General features: G+C 31.5%; 2 protein-coding genes across 2 annotated transcripts; one reads left to right on the top strand and one right to left on the bottom strand.

Moving 5' to 3' along the window:
* Positions 1 to 382: 382 nt before the first annotated feature.
* Positions 383 to 3,067, bottom strand: LOC114329536 (mediator of RNA polymerase II transcription subunit 10). Its single transcript, XM_028278683.2, has 3 exons — positions 2,818 to 3,067; positions 780 to 863; positions 383 to 725 (listed from the first exon to the last, which is right to left on the bottom strand). The coding sequence occupies exons 1-3, from the start codon at positions 2,943 to 2,945 to the stop codon at positions 536 to 538; spliced, it is 402 nt and encodes a 133-aa protein (XP_028134484.1). The 5' UTR covers positions 2,946 to 3,067; the 3' UTR covers positions 383 to 535.
* Positions 3,068 to 4,315: 1,248 nt separating this feature from the next.
* LOC114329492 (eukaryotic translation initiation factor 3 subunit E) lies at positions 4,316 to 19,953 on the top strand. The gene is made up of 4 exons (XM_028278622.2): positions 4,316 to 4,523; positions 4,580 to 4,858; positions 14,593 to 15,092; positions 19,387 to 19,953. Exons 1-4 carry the CDS (start codon positions 4,434 to 4,436, stop codon positions 19,823 to 19,825), a joined length of 1,308 nt encoding a protein of 435 aa, XP_028134423.1. The 5' UTR covers positions 4,316 to 4,433; the 3' UTR covers positions 19,826 to 19,953.
* The last annotated feature ends 692 nt before the right edge of the window (positions 19,954 to 20,645 follow it).

The raw sequence follows: 20,645 nt of genomic DNA, 5'->3' as shown, positions 1-20,645 counted from the left end.
TTCTTGGTGCTTGCAAATTTTATTAGTCTCAACCCGTTATCATTTGAATTTTCATCTAAGCTCTCATTCTAGTTGCTAGAAAAAATTCCTTTATAAAATTGGCCTAGTAGAAGGTTAAGGTTCACAGCAATTATTTTCACATTATGACATGGAAATTGATTGTATTCTTTGTTTAAATCTAAGGTGTTATAGAATTCATCTTTTCCGTTGTCTTCCTTTTCTTTCTTACGTGCATGTACACTAAGTAAGCTTCATTTGTACTGTAGTATCTTTTAAATCATCTTGTTTTTCTGCTGTGTTGTTAACCAAGCATTTTGAACTTTGAAAGTGTAGGTTTCGGAAATTTTAGTATCCTTGGAATGTAACAAATTATATATACCTCTTCGACAATAAATAATTATGTATTTTAAAATTATATCATTACATTATACTATAACCATGATATCAAAATTACAAATTATCTATTCTAGTTGTTAAAAACTATAAACATTAACAAACTAAACCTACACACCATTTATATAACTAAAAATCTACATTATTCATCTCCCCTTAGAGCTCTATATTTGCTCAATTCATTAGGAAACGTTCTACTGAGCTCTACCAACATGTTAGCTTTGAATTTCCTATAGGCATCTATCTTTCCTTTGACCTGTTCGTTTTTGGCAAGGGCTTTTTCAATGCAGTCTTTCGTGTATAATTGAGGATTGCGCCCTTGGTCTATGTAGCTAAAATAAAAGGAATGTAAGAGAAAACTTTAGAAAATATTGAATAAATCATACTCGAATACTTCTAATGGGACGTGGACATCCTGTACTTGTGCTTTGAGCTTGTCAACTTCTTGTAGTCCATGGACTAATGCTTGCCTAAAAAATGTTTATATTAGTAATTAGCAGAGTGTAAGTATAGGATGATCATAAATGGTGAAATTCTTAATAATATAAGATATGCTGATGACACTGTCATATTTACTTCAATTCTACAAAGTCTGACAAACGTACTGGAATGGTTGAATGAAAAGTGTACCATATATGGTATTAAAATTGACTTAAGAGGCTACAGTAGCGATCAACAGGTAGCAACAAATGCGTTCCAAGATTGAGTCTCTAATTTTGAATATTTTGTCGAGATATTTGGCACACATATTCGTAATATAATAAAGAATGGCGGTACAGAGCCCAATTTCAGAAATATGTTAGTACTTGGAAATTACTCTATAACTAAATAAAATATTGAAAAAAGGTGCCTGTACCGCCATTAAGAAAAAAAAAACTTTCTTCAAATAAACTCTTTTATCCCATGCCTAGATTTTGTGTAATCTTGGAACTACTAAAATCTTTTATTTCTAACAAGAAATCGAACATATTATAACTAAATAACTAATTAGGCAACATAGAGAAATTATCACTGTCATTTTGACAAACCTGCGTCAGATTTTCTCTAATCTGTTCTGTCATCTTTAACGATATCTGTTCAGTGCAGTAGTGTATTAATTTAAGAATTCGTTTTTGTTGTTTCATAGGAAAGTAGTGTTTATTGATAGTTAATTTATCATATATTTGTTGTTGTTGTATAAGTTGTTGGCCTCTTTGAAAGAATAGATTGCTGTTAATTGTGAGTTTTAGTTATATGTAGGTAGGTAAGTATATTTTACGTAAAAATATTTCGAATTCTAATGCGAGTATATAAAGTTTTAGGAGGATTTTTTATTCTAAAAATATTATCAATAGTTTAACAAAATGGAACAAGTAAATCAAACGAAAAATAAAGTGAAACCTTCCATGAAAAAGTCCATTAAAACCGTGCCAAAATTATGCAAAAATCAAAATTTGTTTCGCTTCACAACAAAAAATGATTATTTATTATTGTTTTATTATTAGATATTTCATGCAAATACCTTTCTAAATACCTATCTTAACATAAAATTTTCACCCATTTTGGTTTATTTTTATAAATATCTATTAATAATAAAATCCTATTACTTCCATTTAGCGCGACTATGATATTGTCAAAATATTAATCTTAGATAATGCCAAAGATTACCGCTGTTGCCAAAGTTTATGATACTATCTCCCGAAGTTATATTTTGTTGCTACCTGTTGATTGCTACTGTTTACTCTTAATGGTCAAAATTCATGGTCATTATAAAACATCTAACAGACAATGAGACACTCCATATTATAATATCCAGATAGAAAGGGTAGACTAGTACAAATATCTAGGAATATTGGTTAGTCATAACGCAGAAAAAACTGTATAGAAATAGCAAGGGCAAAATTTGCGAAAATGAAACATCTATTATGTAGTAGAGATCTAAGATTGGATCTAAGGATAAGCTTGTTGCACTGATACGTTTTTACAACTTTGTTCTACGGATCTGAAGCCTGGACATGAAACCATTAGAGATTAAAGAAATTGCAAGTTGTTTGAGCAATGGTGTTATTCAAGAATGCTATAAGCATCTTGGGTAGACAAAATTAGCAATCTTGAAGCCCTTGATAGGGTTAATAAGAGGAAAAAAATTATACAAACAATTAAGAGGCAGAAGCTTGAATATTTCGGTCAAATAGTAAAAGATCCTCATTATACTCGGCTTAGTTTGATTATAGAGGACAAAATAAAAGGTAAAAGACATGTAAGAAGAAGACGAACCTCCTGGTTACTAAGGAAATGGTTTAGTCTAAGCTATAACCAACTATTTAGAGCTGATGTATGTAAAATCAGAATTGCCATAATGATATCCAACCTTCGAGAGCAGATGGAACCTTAAGAAGTTTAATAATTAATTAATTTAACAAATTACTAAGACCAAATACTTACAGTTTTTGATTTAATACATTTTGACTCTGAGGCTGGAAATCACTTACAATAATGTGGATTTGACGAACATTTTCTATAAACATCTCTAGCTGTGTTTCCAAATTTTCTAATGACGATGAAGAGGCCATATTCAGTATGTAATTATAATATTATATTCTATAATAATGAGTATTTTTAAAACTATAGAGATAACTTTTACGACCACAACATTTGTGTAAATGTAAATGTCAAATGTCAGTGATTTGATTATGTATGCCACTTGTCGTTCCATTAGCAGATTTTATTAATTTTCTCATTTTTGTAAATTAATTTTTTCTTCACATGTAATCATATATAACCATTAGATTTTTGTGTGTGAGGACAATATAACTTTTTATAAACTAATTACTTTGAATTTCCAATTATTTATCATTTTAGCCCCCGCAATACGTCAGACTCCCTCCCACATCACTGGTCAGAACATTGAAATTTGTCAATAGGCCCTCTATATGACGCATGGCAGTGTTGCCATATCTAAGAACACGTTATTGTAAATAATTAAAATGTTGGCAACACTTTTATAGGTTAGAAAAAATTACTCGATTCTAGATCCTGACCCGAATATTAGCGGCGTGTAATTTGTGTTGCCTATATAAACTTGAATCGCGAAACGGGTCTGTTTATTTACGGTGGCATATATTATGTATTATGTAGTTCACTATTCCTGCCTTTTTCCCTTTTCCGCAATAAAACTAGCATTTGTTTCAAGCTATATTTTATTCTTCCAAGAAATAAAGTCATCATGGTTGGAAAACTCTATTGTATCGTATTGTATAGGAATGCTATGAGAAGTTTCATAATGTTCAATAAAGTCCTTTTTAAAAGTTGCATGATAATTACACAGAGAACATTTATGTTGAAATGTTTTAGTTTCTGCAGAAACCGAAGCAGAAACTGATTCATTTGTGTGCACTTTTTTGACATGAAAGTTTAAACTTGACTTATATCTAAATTGTTTATCACAATGTGTGCACTTATAGACGTTGCCTTTAAGCACTTTTAAAGGGGCAATTGCATCCAATTTGTCGGGATGCAAACTTTTTACATGTCTTTTTAAATCATGTTTACGTTTATACACTTTTCCGCATGGCACGCACTTATTAATTCCACACCGAACATTTTCGTTGTCAAGAAAACGAAATACCTACTCAAAAGTAAACACAAACACAGAACTGTGAACAGTAGAAATGATTGAATCGGAAAATTGATCTAACAGCTTCACTGTTCAATTGGTAATTATACAAAGAGTCTACATTCTACCACATCCAATACTATTTTAATCTTAAATATCATGTAACGTAACCGCAGTAAATATCGGTTTTTATTATTACTAAAAAATAGTCTTTTCAATTTTCAGCGTTTTAAATAACTCAAAAGGCCCATTTCGTCGATTCAAGTTTATATAGGCACCCCAAATTACACGCCGCTACGCCACGGGTCAAGATTTAGACAGAATATAAAAAATTGACAATTGACTCATATGTCATCTTTTTAGAGGCTACTTCTCGTAGCTCTGCTTGTTGAATTTTAAAATATTGAAAGTAGTAAATATTGAAGAAAGTATTAATAACACAATCATGGCAAAGTTCGACTTAACTTCGAAGATGGGCCAGTATTTAGACCGGCATCTCGTTTTTCCCTTATTGGAATTTCTGTCCGCAAAAGGAGTAAGTAGAGGTTAGGTTTGTTGATGGTGTGCTAACATATTTATTTCTTTTTGTAGATTTACAATGAGACCGAACTGTTAAAAGCCAAATTAGATATTCTAAGCAAGACTAATATGATAGATTATGCTATTGATATCAGAAAACAACTGTACCCTGATCAGGAAATACCCGAGGACCTAAAACAGAGGCGTAATCATGTTGTGCAGCAGCTAGCAGAGTTGCAAGAAGAGGTTAAGCCTATCCTTAAGATTATGGAATCTGAAGAAGTTATGAAGAATATGGAAAACATGAGAGATTCGAAAACACTTATTACATATTTGTCAAAAGAATTCAAGGTACATATCTACACATTACGAACCACAATTCTATGAAAATGTTGTGGTCATTACTTTAGCAGTTATTTTCACCCTTGGCTCCCATCACTTTTAGATTTTTTTGACAGCATAGATATATAATACTCTAGATTGCGCCTTGAGATCTTAAAATGGGTGACGTTTGCGACAGAGATAAATGAGCCTATTTGGTCGGTAGTCTCTTTTTAATTTAAGGGGAATATCGACGACGTGACTATCCCACTTTATCGAGTAATATGTGTTGACAGTTGGAGCGGGTGGTGACGAGAAATGCTCTTTGGTCTTCGGACGTGGATAATCGTGGTTCGAATCGCATACCAACTTTACTTTAGATATTTTTACATCTGAAAAATGGACCTAAGTAAATCTAGCAGATAATAAATGTACCTATGTATAGTAAGTAAGTAAGTTAATATTGGAATACATAATTTGTGAACTGCATAGTAAAATAAAAGTCATTCGTTATTAATATAAATTCGTCCTTATTCGAATGATGTGAATAATATTTGCTTCTACTTTTTTAAAAAATTGTAACAATAGTTTCATAAATAAAAATAATGTCTAATTACTTATAATTGAATCGGTCATTTCAAAAACAGCCAAGTCCACAATTTTGAGAAACTAACTTTTTGAGAGGAATAGACTCCTTTAAGATAAACGTTGTGTGCAAAAATGACACCAGTCCAGTAAAAACATTAGGAACAAAACTACAATGTAACTTTGAATTTTGATGTCATCCATTTCATCCATCTTTCGACTATATAGTTAAGTTTTCTTTGCTCTTCTGTAAAATTAGGAATATGTGACTCGTGTTGTTTTTGAAATGACTGATTCAATTAATAAATCGATGGTACATTATGTTGATATTAATTATTGGTAATTTTTTACCGATATTTTTAATTACTTTATACTATTCTACCATTAACTTATTAAAAAAAATAACATTGGCTTTTATATTTTTAAAAATCTATAGGTACCTACACAGTTTTTCTTATTTGTTATATATTTCTTTGCATAGATTTATTTTAGAGATGTAATAATATCTAATAAACGCAATATTGATTAAATAAAAAAAGTAAAGATTGGTATGGGATTCGAACCAGGATTATCCACGTCCGAAGACAAACGACCAGTTCTCGTCGCCATCCGCTCGAACTGTCAAACCATCTAAAATACTCAACGACAGAGTAGGATAGTGACGTCGTCGATACTCCCCTTGAATTAGAAAGAGACTACCGACCAAATAGGCTCATTTATCTCTGTCGCAACCGTTACCCATTTTCAGATCGTAAGGCGCAATCTAGAGTATTATAAATCTATGTTTGACAGCTACTTCCCAACAGTACTCTTAAGTCTGCCTTATTTTTTCAGTCATAACCTTTTAAAATAAACTTTTTTTTTGTTTAGTTTTTTGGTCTTGGTTTTAAAACAAGCTAAAAAAAAAGCATAGTTTTTTCCAATGATCCTTTAGACTATGTATAAATACACCAGGGAAATAAGGCAAAAATATACTATGTTCGGGACACTTGAGCAGCCAGGTTGCAAATGGGTTTTTTGGGTACTATATACCTAATACATTACAAATACAAAAATGCCCGTCACAGTTCGGACGAGAAACTTAGTTATTAACAAATAAGGGTCAAAAATGGCAGTTTTTTCGTTTAAATCACTACAGGTAAAAATAGGGTAATTCAATATCTTAGAGAGAGAGAGAGAGACATACTTTATTGATACAATGTACCAAAAGGCCATCGACCGAAGTCTTTCAGCCAATTTACACAATTAATATACATTATTACAATATATGTTTTTTGTTAATATTAATACAATACAATAATTAAAAAAAAAATAAAAATATTTGTATGTGGCGGTAATCACAATATCACTGACAATTAGTTACAATACAGATGATGACTTGAATAAAGTTGTTTATTGTCTTGATGTGTAGCAGATTTCTTCAAAAAGAGTTCTTCCTGGACATCTACGGGCACTGTCCTCTGGTATCTTCACAATGTGGGGCTCAATCAAATTTTTGTTACTGTCATAGAGAAATAAAAAGAGAAGAGAGTGCTTGGTTGCATACATTTGATTGTCACACTAGACGCTAGCGACTCGATGAACTACTTACCGAACTACACGGCTAAAAGCGGGCGTGGCGGGATATTTAAAATTATTTTAGATTTCACTTAGCTATGAAGATCTATTTACAAAAACAAAATAACTGTATTTTTAAGTTTTCTTTAATGTTTTAGTGTAAAAACCTAATTTCTATGAAATAATTTGGAAATTGTAATATTATTTACACATTATTTTATTATGTCATAAATAATATTAAAATTCTAAATTTTTTCATAGAAATTACATTTTTACACAAAAAAATTACAGAAAAAATATTAAAAATACAGTTATGTTGGTTTTGTAAATAGATCTTCGTAAAATATGGGAATAAACACTGGGAAAAAAACTACACACATTTTATTTTTATTAATCTTCACGGCGACCTCTTTATTCATCTTATATTTTACAAAATGCAGATATTACTAGTTTGATTAGTAGCCTAAAAATATCTAAAGAAAGATATTTTTTTTCAGAACTTTCAGAAAAATAGGAAATAATATAAACACTGGGAAAAAAACTACATATATTATATTTTTATTAATCCTCACGGGGACCCCCCACTTACCGCATGCATGTATGGAGTGCTGATAAAACAAAATAAGAAAATCTATGCAGTAAAATTGTTTTGAAATAATGATGTAAAACACAGATCAACACAAAATGCATGCATGTCCCCGCTCTTTATTCTTTAATTATCTTATCTTTTACAAAATGCAGATATATATTACAAATTTGTCTAGTAGTCTAAAAAAACCTTATAAGTTATTCTACATTTCTCTCAGAACTTTTTAGAAAAATAGGATACATATATACAGAGTGTAACAAAAATACAGGTCATAAACTAAATCACCTATTCTTTGACCAAAAATAGTTTGAATGAACCTAACTTACCTTATTACAAATATACACATAAAAAAAGTTACAGCCCTTTAAAGTTACAAAATGAAAATCGATTTTTTCGAATATATTGAAAACTATTAGAGATTTTTTATTGAAAATTGACATGTGGCATTTTTATGGCAGGAATATCTTAAAGAAAAATTATAGTGAAATTTGTGTACCCCATAAAAATTTTATGGGGGTTTTGTTCCCTTAAACCCCCCAAACTCTTGTGTACGTTCCAATTAAATTATTATGGTGATACCATTAGTTAAATTCAATATTTTTAAAACTTTTCGGCTCTTAGTGTTTTTTCGACAAGGCAGTTTTATCGAGTTGTGGCTTTTTTTCTAATGTTTAGGTCTAAATTAGGTGTAATACTATACTCATTATCATGCTGACTGGAAATTGAGCGTTTATTCTTGACTGGGTTATTAATGGAGGAACTATTTCTTTGTTACTAAAAATGTGTACATTTGAAACAGAGATTTCATCAGATAAATGTGCAGGTATAGGCAAAAGTTGATCATGGACATTGGATATGTGAATTATTTTGGAGGGCACTGCATTATTTAATAGTTTTGTTTTTAAACTGCTTGTAAATTGTGTTTCCTCAAAATGATCTTCACATAAATAACACCTAGTTTCAGTAAATTCAATACCAATAATTTCAAACCAGTCATGACGTCTTTTTAAATCTTTATCTGGATATCTAAAAAACTTTTTATTTGTATACTCTGGGTCTGTGACAGGATGAAAATACTTGTTATTACAATAGGAAGCTAAACATCCGTGAACATATTTACTGGGTTTGGATTTAGAATTTGACATTGCAAAATGATAAACTAATATTACCTACATACAATATAACCACTATAAATTGTAACTAAACAGAACCTTTATTGAAATTTAACCTACCTACTTACAAAACACTGACTTTTGTTACAATACTAGTTTTTTATTTGTATTTACACTATAAAATGATAAACTAATTTTACAGTTGAGTCCATTGGCAGAAAGTGGTTATGACAATCTGTGTGAATGAGGTGAACTTTGTATGTAAATTAATGCCAAAATAAAATTAGTTGTGAAAAACAAACAATAAACAAACCAGAAATGTTGCAAATTGTACTTAAATCTGAAAACGTCCCCAAGCGTCTTTTTTGCACCTCTATTTTTTCGATGTACTGAATCTAGAAAGTTCATAAAAATAACATGTATGTTTACTTAATAACAGGCAGTAGCTGGTTTGTCTTTAGTGTCATGTGTGGAACACAATGGTGCTAAGTAACAAGTATGTGTTTTATCTCTCCAGGTATTAATGAGAACCATGGACTCAACTGTACCTACATACAATATAACTACCATACCTTTATTAACGTTTAACACCTTGGTTAGCGATCACTTAAACTAATAACCTGTAATTTTGTACCATTTTATCCTTATTTTGAAACCAATATGAGAAACTAAAAACTCTCGCTTTAGAGCATTTTAAATCATTTAATAACAATGGAAGCCAGCGTCTCACACGGTATTACAGTCAATATTTTGTGTGAAATGCTGGCATCTCACACGGTAGCCAAGGTGTTAACCTACCTACTTACATGTACTTACACTATACTTGTTATTCTATTAGTCTACTTGTCTACAAACATGGGAGGCCTATGTCCAGCAGTGGATCTAGAGGGGCTGATGATGATGATGATTAGTCTATATCACTTCTCTGTAATTCCAAGTTCCTGAAAATAAAACAGAAGGCAATTTTAATACAATGCATATAGAGCGTGAATATCGAGGTTAGGGAGTTGAACTAACTCAAAATGTAAAGTGATTTTCTTATTAAATTTGTAAAAGTATTTCTAAGAATACACAAATAGCATTTTGCAACTAAGAAAAAAATATTATTAATTACTGAAAAATATTGAATTAACATTACTTTTAGTAGAATGCAGTAATTAATCACATCATAGTTTTTGAGAAATTAACTCATAAAAGAAAGCAATTTTGATTTGTTGTAAACACCACATGAATGTAATTTAAAAATTTGGTTGTATGTTAATTTTTTACAATAATTATTAAAATTTATTGACCACCACTTTAAGGGTACATTTTTGGACATAGTTATTAATTTAAAAAGTCCACCGAACCCACTGCAGGAAACAGAGATTTTAGTTATCGAGGTCCATAAAACACAAAATATTTGTCATATACCTACCTACCAACAAAGTTCTTTTTTATCTTATGTCTCTGTGGATTAAAGTAAAAATATTTATTATAAATAAAATAATTATTTACCCACCTAATGACATTAATGTTATCTTTAATGTTGCTGTACTTCGTAATTATCCTTTTCAAAAGTTGATGTCTTTGTCGAGTCTGTCTATACTCCCAATCCTAGAACGAAAAAACAAATCAATTTTCTTTTAATGAAAACTAAAAATCAATAAAGAGATATGGTATGCATAGAGACCTATAATTTAAACTTGAATGGTAAGAATTAAGAAGTCAATAAATAAAACTGATGATAACATGCTATACACTCTATGTTTTGCGTATGATCAGATTCTTACGGCCTAGGGTTATAACGATATTGAATATTATATGACACACAAAATCTTAGAAGAGTACCTGCACTGGGGTTTGGAAATGAATACCAATAAAACGGAATATATGTGTGTTGGAGGTATACAGCAAAATCTATCGTTGGAAAATGAAATAACTATTAATCACTGTCAGGAATATAAATACTTGGGTCTTAAAATTACACAAGATGGAACATTGGACAAGAATAGCAAAGAAAAGTGCACGCAAGGAAGGAAAGCTATGGCATTATTAAACACAATCCTATGGGACCAAAAGTATCTCCAAAGAAAATAAACATAACATCTATAACAGCATTGTAACATATAGCAGCGAATTTTGACCACTAAAAGAAAAATCCGAAAAGATGCTCAGGGAAACTGAAATAACCTTCTGGATAAGAGCTGCTCGTATATCAAGAATATATAAAATCAGAAATACAAGAATATTGGAGATAATGGATACAATATACAATACAATTCATACAAATTGTAAACAAAGCAACTAAGATGTTTTAAGCCACTACAACGTACGGAAGACGACAGATTACCTACGAAAAGCTGGATAGAAGAAATTCATAGGGAAATGGGAAACTATACATATAGAGAAAGAGGCTTGAAGGAAGATATGTGTTACGATACAGAAAAAGGCGATTATATAATGTATAAAAAATTGTATTTTCACCTACCGATATTCAATTTCAGCAATTCCGGCACTATCCAGCAATGAAAATATGTTCAGTTCAGTAGTATTCAGTACAAACCATGTACAAACCGCCAAATTATCTATTTATGCCGGGCCGGGCCGGGAAATTGCAAATTCTCACAACAAAATGGCGTCCTAAAAACACAAAGTCAATGTCAATTGTCAAAAATGTAAATTTTCTTCACGGTACAATCAAAATACTTTATTGTACCATGGGTAAATTTTAGTTTCAGAAACAGCAGCGCCCCTATGTGCTACTTACCTGCGCAGAAAGATTGTGCCAGTTATTCCCTATCCTTTGACGTCTCTCTTTTTTTTATTTCTCTATGGTTACTGTCATTAATAAAGAGATAATTAAACAGCTTATTGAGTCTCTCATTAATAGGTTCAATTCCAGTTTCCTCGTACAGCATTCTGTTGGATGGATTGTGAAGTGGATTATCAGGATGACGCATTCTAGTAATTTGTCGAAGGCTAGTTGTTTCAGCCACTTTTATATTATTTTTAGCAGGGCCTTTAGAATTATAGAAAATTGCAGAACCATACTCCAGCATGGGCCTGCAAATCATTTTCTAAATATTGGCTGCTGTTTCAATCGTAATTCCCTCATTCTTGTATGTTAAACTTCTGAAGTGTTTTGCTCTAGTTATAATTTTCCTTTTTATAACTGTTGTGTGGTGGTTGAACGTCAATTTGTTATCTATTTCTATTCCCAAATACTTAACAGTTTGGGAGGGTTTAATAATATTGTCGCATATGTTTATAGTTGGTGAGTGATCTTGGATTCTATGGTTAAATATTATTAGTTTTGTTTTAGAAGGATTTATTGTTAATCTCCATTTATTCATCCAAGATATTGTGTCATCCACCTGCCTCTGCAATAAGTCCATTGTCTTTATTAAATTTTTTCCATATGATATCACTGCAGTGTCATCAGCAAATTGTAGCAAATTAGTGTTGGTTAGTCTATTGTCGCATATGTCACTGCAATAGAGATTATACAATAGAGGGGAGAGTGTTCAATATCTTATTTATAATATTTTTCTTGTAGTAGATGAGCCAAGGTTTAAAATAGCGTTTTTTGAATTTTGGTCCGATTACTTGTTGCTTTGGATATTGCAAAATAAAACTAAAATTTCGAAAATAAAAAATTTGCTATAACTTCTGCGAAAATGAATTTAGGACTTTCATATTGCATGAAAAGTTGAGTCAAACAGTCCATATAATGAAAAAAAAAATTTTAAGATGATGCGTCTATTGGTTTAAATTTTATTCAATTTGTTTATCCTAAAGAGCATTTTTTTTTTCGCAATGTTATTGTTCAGAAAATAATAATGATACAGCAATTCAAACAGCATGAAACAAGAATAGTCATATTTTCAACGCATTTAAAAAAATCATTAAAAAGTCATTCTTATCACTCAGAAAACATTTTACTAAAACAGGGTCATTTTTGGCTTATAAACAATTTGAATAACTTTGTTAATATTGACTGGAGGCTAAAACTACAATGGAATTTGAAAAACTGGTATTTTTATAAGAATTTTCAAAGAACAACTTTTTGCCTAGGTTAATTACGATCAAAGTTAGCCACTTTTTTGTATTTAATTGACGGCTACTTTGTTTATAACAATTAAGCAACCTAACTAGAGCCATTTTGAAGTTGAAGATATATAGGTTATGTGTAAAAGTTTGAGTAAACTTTGAACCTCAGCAGAGTGGTTAATAAAGCTTTAAAAATGGCGTCCGAACGGAATTAATTCGTAGTCGGTGGAGGGGAATTACTAAAATACGTTCACTCAAAAAATGAAACTGATTCTGCAAACATATGCTGCGATTAATATCGCTGGATCTTGTTGATGGATTTTGATCATAATTTTTTAAATTTGTATGTACTCGTAGTCTTATAGAGTACGTTATGTACACACAACCCTACCTAACATTACAAAATGTTAGGGGGAACTCCCCTTATCACTCAGGGATATGAAAAATAAATTACGACCGATTCTAAGACCTACCGAATATACATATATAATTTGTTAAAAATCGGTCAAGCGGTCTCGGAGGAGTATGAAAACTAACACTGTGACAGGAGAATTTTATAGATGTAAATATATAGATGGCTATTAACAAATAGGGGTTGGTGATAGAAGAGTGAAAATTAAGGGTTGTATGTATTTTTTAATTCTACATCATATACAATTAAGGTAGATAATTTTAAGGTACCCCTTATAACTTATGGGTATAAAAAATAGATAAAAACCTTTTGAACGTCCTACAGGATAAACGAGTAAAATTTTATAAAAATCGGCCAAGCCGTTTCGGAGTAGTATGGTAACTAACACTGTTACAGGAGAATTTAATGTATATAGAAGTAACTACGAATTTAATAATAAAAGTGGCTAACTTTGAATCTAATTAACCTAGGCAAAAAGTTTTTTTCTGAAAATTCATATAAAAATACCAGCTTTTGAAATCCAAAATAGATTTACTTTATAGTCAATATTACCAAAGTTATTCAAATTGTTTAGAACCCAAAAATGACTCTATTTTACTAAACTTTTTTCGGAGTGATAAAAACGAGTTTTTAATGATTTTTTTCAATACTTTAAAAATATAACTATTATTCTTGCATGTGGTTTCCACAGAATTGCTATGTCATTATTATTTTCTGAACAATAACATTGCGAAAAAAGAAAGATCTTTGCGATAAACAAATTGTATAAAATTTAAACTAATTTACGAATCGTCTTAAAATTTTTTGTGCATTATATGGAATGCTTGACTCAACTTTTTGTGCAATATGAGTCTTAAGGCCATTTTCGCAAAAGTTATAACACATTTTTTATTTTTGAAATTTTAGTCTTAGTTTGCATTTTGCAAAACAAATAAGGATCGGACCAAAATCCAAAAAGTGCCATTTTAAACCTTGGCTCATCTACGAAAAGAAGACTATTTAAGATATTTAATTACCCTATTTTTACCTGTAACGATTTAAATGAAAAAAAACTGCCATTTTTGACCCTTATTTGTAAGTTTCTCGTCCAAACTGTGACAAGCATTTTTGTATTTATAATGTATTAGGTATATAGTACCCAAAAAATCCATTTGCAACCTGGCTGCTCAAGTGTCCCGACAAAAACCTTATTTCTCTGGACTAAAATCTTATTGTGTATTTAACACGAAATCGTTTGAATGACATTTGAATTATCAAACATCAGCTGATAAATAATAAATGATATTTAACAGAACAATCTCAAATTAGATCTACTTCAATACTTAGGATTTTAAGGTACCAACATTTTGGTGGTACTTAAAAGTACTGTGGGGAGACTAATGGTTAAACATTTGCTTTGGATGGTATTATACTTTTGTTGTAAATAAAAACTGTATAATAATAATTGTTAAAATATAAATTTAATTTTCTTTTCTAGTTTGAAATTGAATTGATCGACAGTCTTCACAAACTAGCCAAATACAGATACGACTGTGGCAACTACACAGTATCTACATCCTACCTGTACTTCTGTATGCTGGTATTACCTCCCAATGACAGGAACTATCTTAGTGCCTTGTGGGGAAAATTCGCTTCAGAAATTCTGTACCAAAACTGGGATTCAGCCCTGGAAGATCTCAACAAACTGAGGGAATATATTGATTCCAGTCCCAATCAGTTTTCTGGCAACAGTTTGCAGCTTCTCCAACAGAGGACTTGGTTGATCCATTGGTCTCTCTTTGTGTTTTTCAATCATGTTATGGGCAGAGAATTGATTATTGAAATGTTCTTGTATAGACCACACTACCTCAACGCCATCCAGACCATGTGTCCTCATATCTTGAGGTATTTGGCTACAGCTGTAATTATTAATCGTGGAAGGAGATCAGCACTGAAGGACTTAGTTAAAGTTATTCAGCAAGAAAGCTACACTTACAGGTTTGTAAATGTTTTTTGGGATTGGCAGCTATGATCATGTTTGCCTGAAAAAACTTTATGTAAAAGACCATCTATTTTTCCTGTAAGTTGCTTTTCCATGATTTTTATACTTTTTTGTATAAATGTCTTTTTTTTATAGTATCTCCGTTGTATTAATCTTTACTTTGTGAAATCTTATCTATTATCACTTTTACTAAGCACCTATGTTCACAGTTTTTATTTATACTTGTATTTCATGGTTTATTGTGCTTATCTTTATTTGATATCTTATTTACTACATTTCTTATTGTTTTTAATGATTTTTATTTTTTCTTCCTTTGTTACTGTGACAGTAGTGGTCACTATTGACTTTATTATTGTCTTAGAGTCGATTTCTCATACCTGTGTTAATCTATGGTTCAGTTGACCGAGGTTTACCGGTGAACTTTGGTTTTATTTGGAATGCATTTCTAATTGTTAGTGCACATTCTACAGCTTTCGAGAAATGCCAATAGATGGCAAAAGGTAAAAAACTATCACCATTTTGTAGGACCTTTTTTATGCTGTTTTTGAATAAAGTTAAATTTAAGTTAAAATAAAAATGTATACCATTTTTATTCAGTTGCAATGCGAAGGCAAAACAATCTTACTTTTCAATTAGAATACGGAGTGCAGTCCAGTCCCTTGAATCGCGATTTTCGGCTCTTATTGGAGCCTTCATCGGAAGGAACGTAGGCACTGTTCTCCATATTTTAACTGACTCGTATCGAGAGGTTTTCCCACCCATTGCAACCGAAGTGATGATAGTAGGTGGCTAGCGCCATCTGGCATTGAAAGACGAAGTAGTTTTCAATCCTAATAGTGCCTACGTTCCTTCCGATGAAGGCTCCAATAAGAGCCGAAAATCGCGATTCAAGGGACTGGACTGCACTCCGTATTCTAATTGAAAAGTAAGATTGTTTTGCCTTCGCATTGCAACTGAATAAAAATGGTATACATTTTTATTTTATTTTATTTTATAGTCGTATTACTCCGTAGAGTAACTAGGTGCATTTTTCCGTTGGAACTTTACCAGCTGCAGACGGGGGATGTGAATTGCATAGTGTATAATTCCTTCCCTCTCGTCTTCACTGCAGCATCCATTTGACTTGCAAATTGTAGAAGTCTTGGAGGTGTCACCAGGAAAGTGTACCAATAAGTTTTCAATTTAAAAAAGTGTACCAATAAGTTTTCAATTTAAAAATCTTTTAGTAATATTTTTAATATTTACAATATTAATAATTTACTATTAGGATTGAAAACTACTTCGTCTTAAATTTAAGTATTTATAGTCAAATAGTCATTTTAATAATTATAAATAAATGTAATAAAAACAAAAATATTGTTATCGTTTATCGTTAGGCTTAATATTATAAAATAGGTCATATTTATATTATGACAGCGTTTTGTGTTAATACAACGTATGCGTAATCCATGAAATCATCTGAACTGGGTTCTGAAATCTTTGAATGGCTGAATTCCATCGTTCAAGGTGAACGTAGTTTAAACTGCCATCGGTTGAACGTGAATTGAGAAAGACGATTTTGACTTTAAACCAGTGGCGGCTCGTGGCCTTAGAGACAGGGTCGGCAAGGTCTTTTTGTCTCCTCATATAGGTATACCATCTAATTAAAAGGCTTAAATCATCATAGGAGATTTTTTTGTTTGGTTTACTTGACATTCTCTCTTTTTTCATGGTGTTTCGGACAAGAGAAATCCCGTTCATTTAAAGCAGAAGTTGGTGGTAATAAGAGAATTGATGATCAGTTTGTTGTAATGAATTGCAGTACTTACTATATAAAATTACACATATTTTGTAACTTATCCAACTTTCTGAAAATATTTGGATCAGCGTAATTTGTAATAATAAATATCTTGAAAATTCTTTGGCGAAGGTAACTTCTAAATTTTGAATCGTCAAAGAGGTCAAAAATTTGCAAATCTTCAAAATTCGAAAAACGAGTATCTATTTGCATAATACATAGTAGGTATCCAAAATTTCAAAATATACTCGTTTTTCGAGATATGTATCATGCCTGTGTCTTTTTTGGGGTGGTTCGGAAATATCAAGCGAACCCAAAACGTCACTGCGTATATATTGGAAACTACTATCATTACGAAAATCTTTGAGGTTTTGCACCAGTTTTCTTATTCTATCTTTTTGAACAACAATGAATATCAAATCGGTTTGGGCAAACACTTTCTTAAAAATATTTAAAAGAATTTTGAAAGAGTAATCATTTAATAAAGTTATCAAACCGATTGCTTCACGGATCAAGATATTACATCAGAACTTTCAAAATCGTCGCCTTCGATAATAAATTAAAAAAACTTCCAAAAGCTGTTCACGAAAATCTGTACAGTGGAAACTAACCGAGTTTTAAAATTTCATCGCGTCTGACAAACTGTTTGCATTTTTTTCGAAACAAATTGTTCTAAAACAGTAGTCCATTTGAGCGAGCTAAACTGGCAAGAAAAGACTATATTCTTTAATTGTTTTACACGTATCTATCCTGCAAAACTAAATTCATTCTATTCCCATGACAGTGAGTAAATAAAGCTTGTGGTGCAGTGGTTTTAACTTTTGCCTGGAGACCGTTCAATTCACCAGACATCACGGCAGCGCCGTCATAAGTTTGCCCTACCAATTTATTTTTGATATCAAAAAATTTTAATCTGTTCTTTAAAACACCAAAAACATTTTCTGCCTTATTGCTTTTACTCACGTCTGTTAAACCTAAAAACCTCTCATACATATTACCATGTAACGCGTATCGGACAACAGTTGATAATTATTGTAAATGACATGATAATCAGAAGTTTCATCTACTTCTAGCGAAAAGCAAATGGTTTTCTGAATTTCAGATCCAATAACGTTATTCAAAATGTAACTAATTGATTATATTAGTTCATTCTGTACTGTTTTAGACATGCCGCTAAATATCTTAGAATCAGAAAGTAAATTAGAAAATCCAAGTCGTATTTCTTAAACAATTTTATTAGTTATCTATAATTATATGATATAACGATTATACGATATTATATATCTATAAATAAATGATAATTCCTGACAACTTAAAAAATTACAATATCAATTAAACGACGTAAAACGGCGTGATTATTTTTTACAATTTCTGCCGATGCTTCCAAATGAAACCGGCAGATTTAAATGTGCCGTACCTGCCGCTTAATGCGTACGGAGAAATGTATGTTTGGTTTCTCATCGACTTGTATTTTTCGTTGAGTTTTACGTGTAAATCGTCAAGCTACGGATGAGCTGGGGTCGGCTAGCCGATCAGTCAGATGAATGGCTCGGATCATTCATTTTTTGAAAAGTCTCTTATGCGCAGGAATCACTTAACGCTTGGATTGGTCGAATCCTTTTAAAAACCATGAATAACATTTAGTCTGTATTATCTGACAGTTTTTTTTATTTAATAGATACAAAAAATGACATAAACTCTGATTGAATTGAATATTAAAAAAATCTATAATATCTATAAATGTGTGGGTCGGCACTGCCGACCCTGACCGGCCGCCACTGCTTTAAACTGACGTTCACTAAAAGTTCAGGTAAAACTGGAGTTGAACTCGATATGAGAAATTGGACCTTAGTGACTCTGTGTTAACATATGCCTCCAAAAATACCTCTATTTTTTTAAAATGATTTTCTATTTTTATTGCCATACCACTTCTGTTTTTTTTAATTGATTCTATTTCTCTCTCCATTACTTTTATCCATAAATTGTTCTGTTTCCTAACTCTTCTACTGTCTATGGAAACCTTTTTACATGGCTTCAATAGCTATATATCTCATTGTCACTGTATTTCTCTAGTATTTTTACCCTTTTTTGTACCCTTCAGGTAAAATTACATTTTCTGTCTTGTTCACATCATGTGTCTTGTTGCATCATCACTAATATCTTCCATTATATTTCGAAAGTCTTCTTTAACTTCATTGTTTTGTTCTTCATTAATTTGTATCCGTACCTCAGTTTCATTCTTGTTAGTTAACACCTTGGCTGCGTTTAGAGATATTTATAAACTTACGTTGAGTACATTACAAGACATATATGTCCCGTATACCCCATTTGCCACCGTGCGTTACGATACAGTCAAAGCAGCCAACCGTTAATGTAATACGAGGTCTATTTGTCCCGTAATGCAGCCAAAGTGTTAATAGGCACACCTTTTATGTATAAACGGTCATAAGATCGACTGTGTTACACTTCAATGTATTAAATCGACGCCTTATTTGTCTATTTTTTTGTTTCAGAGATCCCATTACAGAGTTTGTGGAACACCTTTACGTCAACTTCGATTTCGATGGAGCCCGTCAAAAATTACATGAATGCCAAACAGTTTTACTAAACGACTTCTTCCTAATTTCCTGTTTAGACGAATTCGTAGAAAACGCCAGACTTATGATCTTCGAGACATTCTGCAGAATTCATCAATGCATCAGTATAGGCATGTTAGCCGAAAAGCTCAACATGAATCCAGACGAAGCTGAATGCTGGATCGTGAATTTGATCAGAAACGCACGATTGGATGCTAAGATCGATTCTAAGTTAGGGCATGTGGTTATGGGTGCTCAACCTTTATCGCCATACCAGCAACTTATCGAAAAAATTGATTCCCTTTCGGTCAGGTCAGAAACTCTGTGTGCTCTTATAGATAGAAAGCTCAGAGCGAGGACTGACGTAAGTTTCTAAAGGTACGTTAACGAAATGATGCAAGAATTTGTCATTTTTGTTACAGATACGTTGGGGAAATCCAGATTTTTAAATATCGGTTATTTTGTAATAATTTTATTGGATACAAATAAAAGATCTTTCCAGTATGTCTATATTTATTGTAAATTTGTGAAATGTGCAAGATATAACATGTCTACTACTACTAACAGTATGTCTACTGTTTCTCTATGCAGCTAAGTTTAAGTTATAAAAGTTTCTGAACTAAGAAGTTTCTGAATTAAAATAAAAATATTGCTCTACTGATTGAAATAACCTTTTGTTTTAATAAATGAAGGTCCTTTGGTTTTGTGCTGTTCGTCCGAGGATAGTGCAGTAAAAACTGTAACAAATATACAGGTTGTCCCAACCTAATTTATCCAGGCTATATCTCTTAAACGAATAGAGATTTTCGAATGGAGCAAAAGCTGATATATTACATTTGTAATACACTTTAATATGCCGCAGAAAAAATCATCCCCTAAATATTCATCCCTTATAATAGTTACAACCCCTAACTTTAATTTTTTAATAACACCCTGTATATTTTTTTAGAGTTTCTAGAGTGCTCTTCTATCGTCTATTCAACAGATTTTTAAAAATAAAATCGGTTTGTAAATAATTAAAAAAATATCAGTTTATTTTTAATTTCTGTTAATTATGGTATACAGTAGAACCCCGATTATCCGTGCTCCTCGGGACCGGACGTTGGCCCGGATAATTGAAAAGCACGGATAATCCGAACATTTATTTCTTATTACAATACATATTACGTATATCCATACATGTATACCTACCATAA

The sequence above is a fragment of the Diabrotica virgifera genome, chromosome 7 (assembly GCF_917563875.1).
Source record: "Diabrotica virgifera virgifera chromosome 7, PGI_DIABVI_V3a".
NCBI lineage: Eukaryota > Metazoa > Arthropoda > Insecta > Coleoptera > Chrysomelidae > Diabrotica > Diabrotica virgifera.
Note: the sequence above shows the minus strand (reverse complement) of the source record. Positions and strands in the feature narration are given on the sequence as shown.

What these genes read in the sequence shown, in the direction of transcription:
- LOC114329536 (XM_028278683.2), bottom strand. Translation starts at nt 2,945, where the DNA reads ATGGCCTCTTCATCGTCATTAGAAAATTTGGAAACACAGCTAGAGATG. An exon ending in AATGTATTAAATCAAAAACT is followed by an intron (nt 864 to 2,817) that starts GTAAGTATTTGG and finishes AACATTTTTTAG; the next exon opens with GCAAGCATTAGTCCATGGAC. An exon ending in GTCCCATTAGAAGTATTCGA is followed by an intron (nt 726 to 779) that starts GTATGATTTATT and finishes CTTTTATTTTAG; the next exon opens with CTACATAGACCAAGGGCGCA.
- LOC114329492 (XM_028278622.2), top strand. Translation starts at nt 4,434, where the DNA reads ATGGCAAAGTTCGACTTAACTTCGAAGATGGGCCAGTATTTAGACCGG. An exon ending in AATTTCTGTCCGCAAAAGGA is followed by an intron (nt 4,524 to 4,579) that starts GTAAGTAGAGGT and finishes TTCTTTTTGTAG; the next exon opens with ATTTACAATGAGACCGAACT. An exon ending in CAAGAAAGCTACACTTACAG is followed by an intron (nt 15,093 to 19,386) that starts GTTTGTAAATGT and finishes TTTTTGTTTCAG; the next exon opens with AGATCCCATTACAGAGTTTG.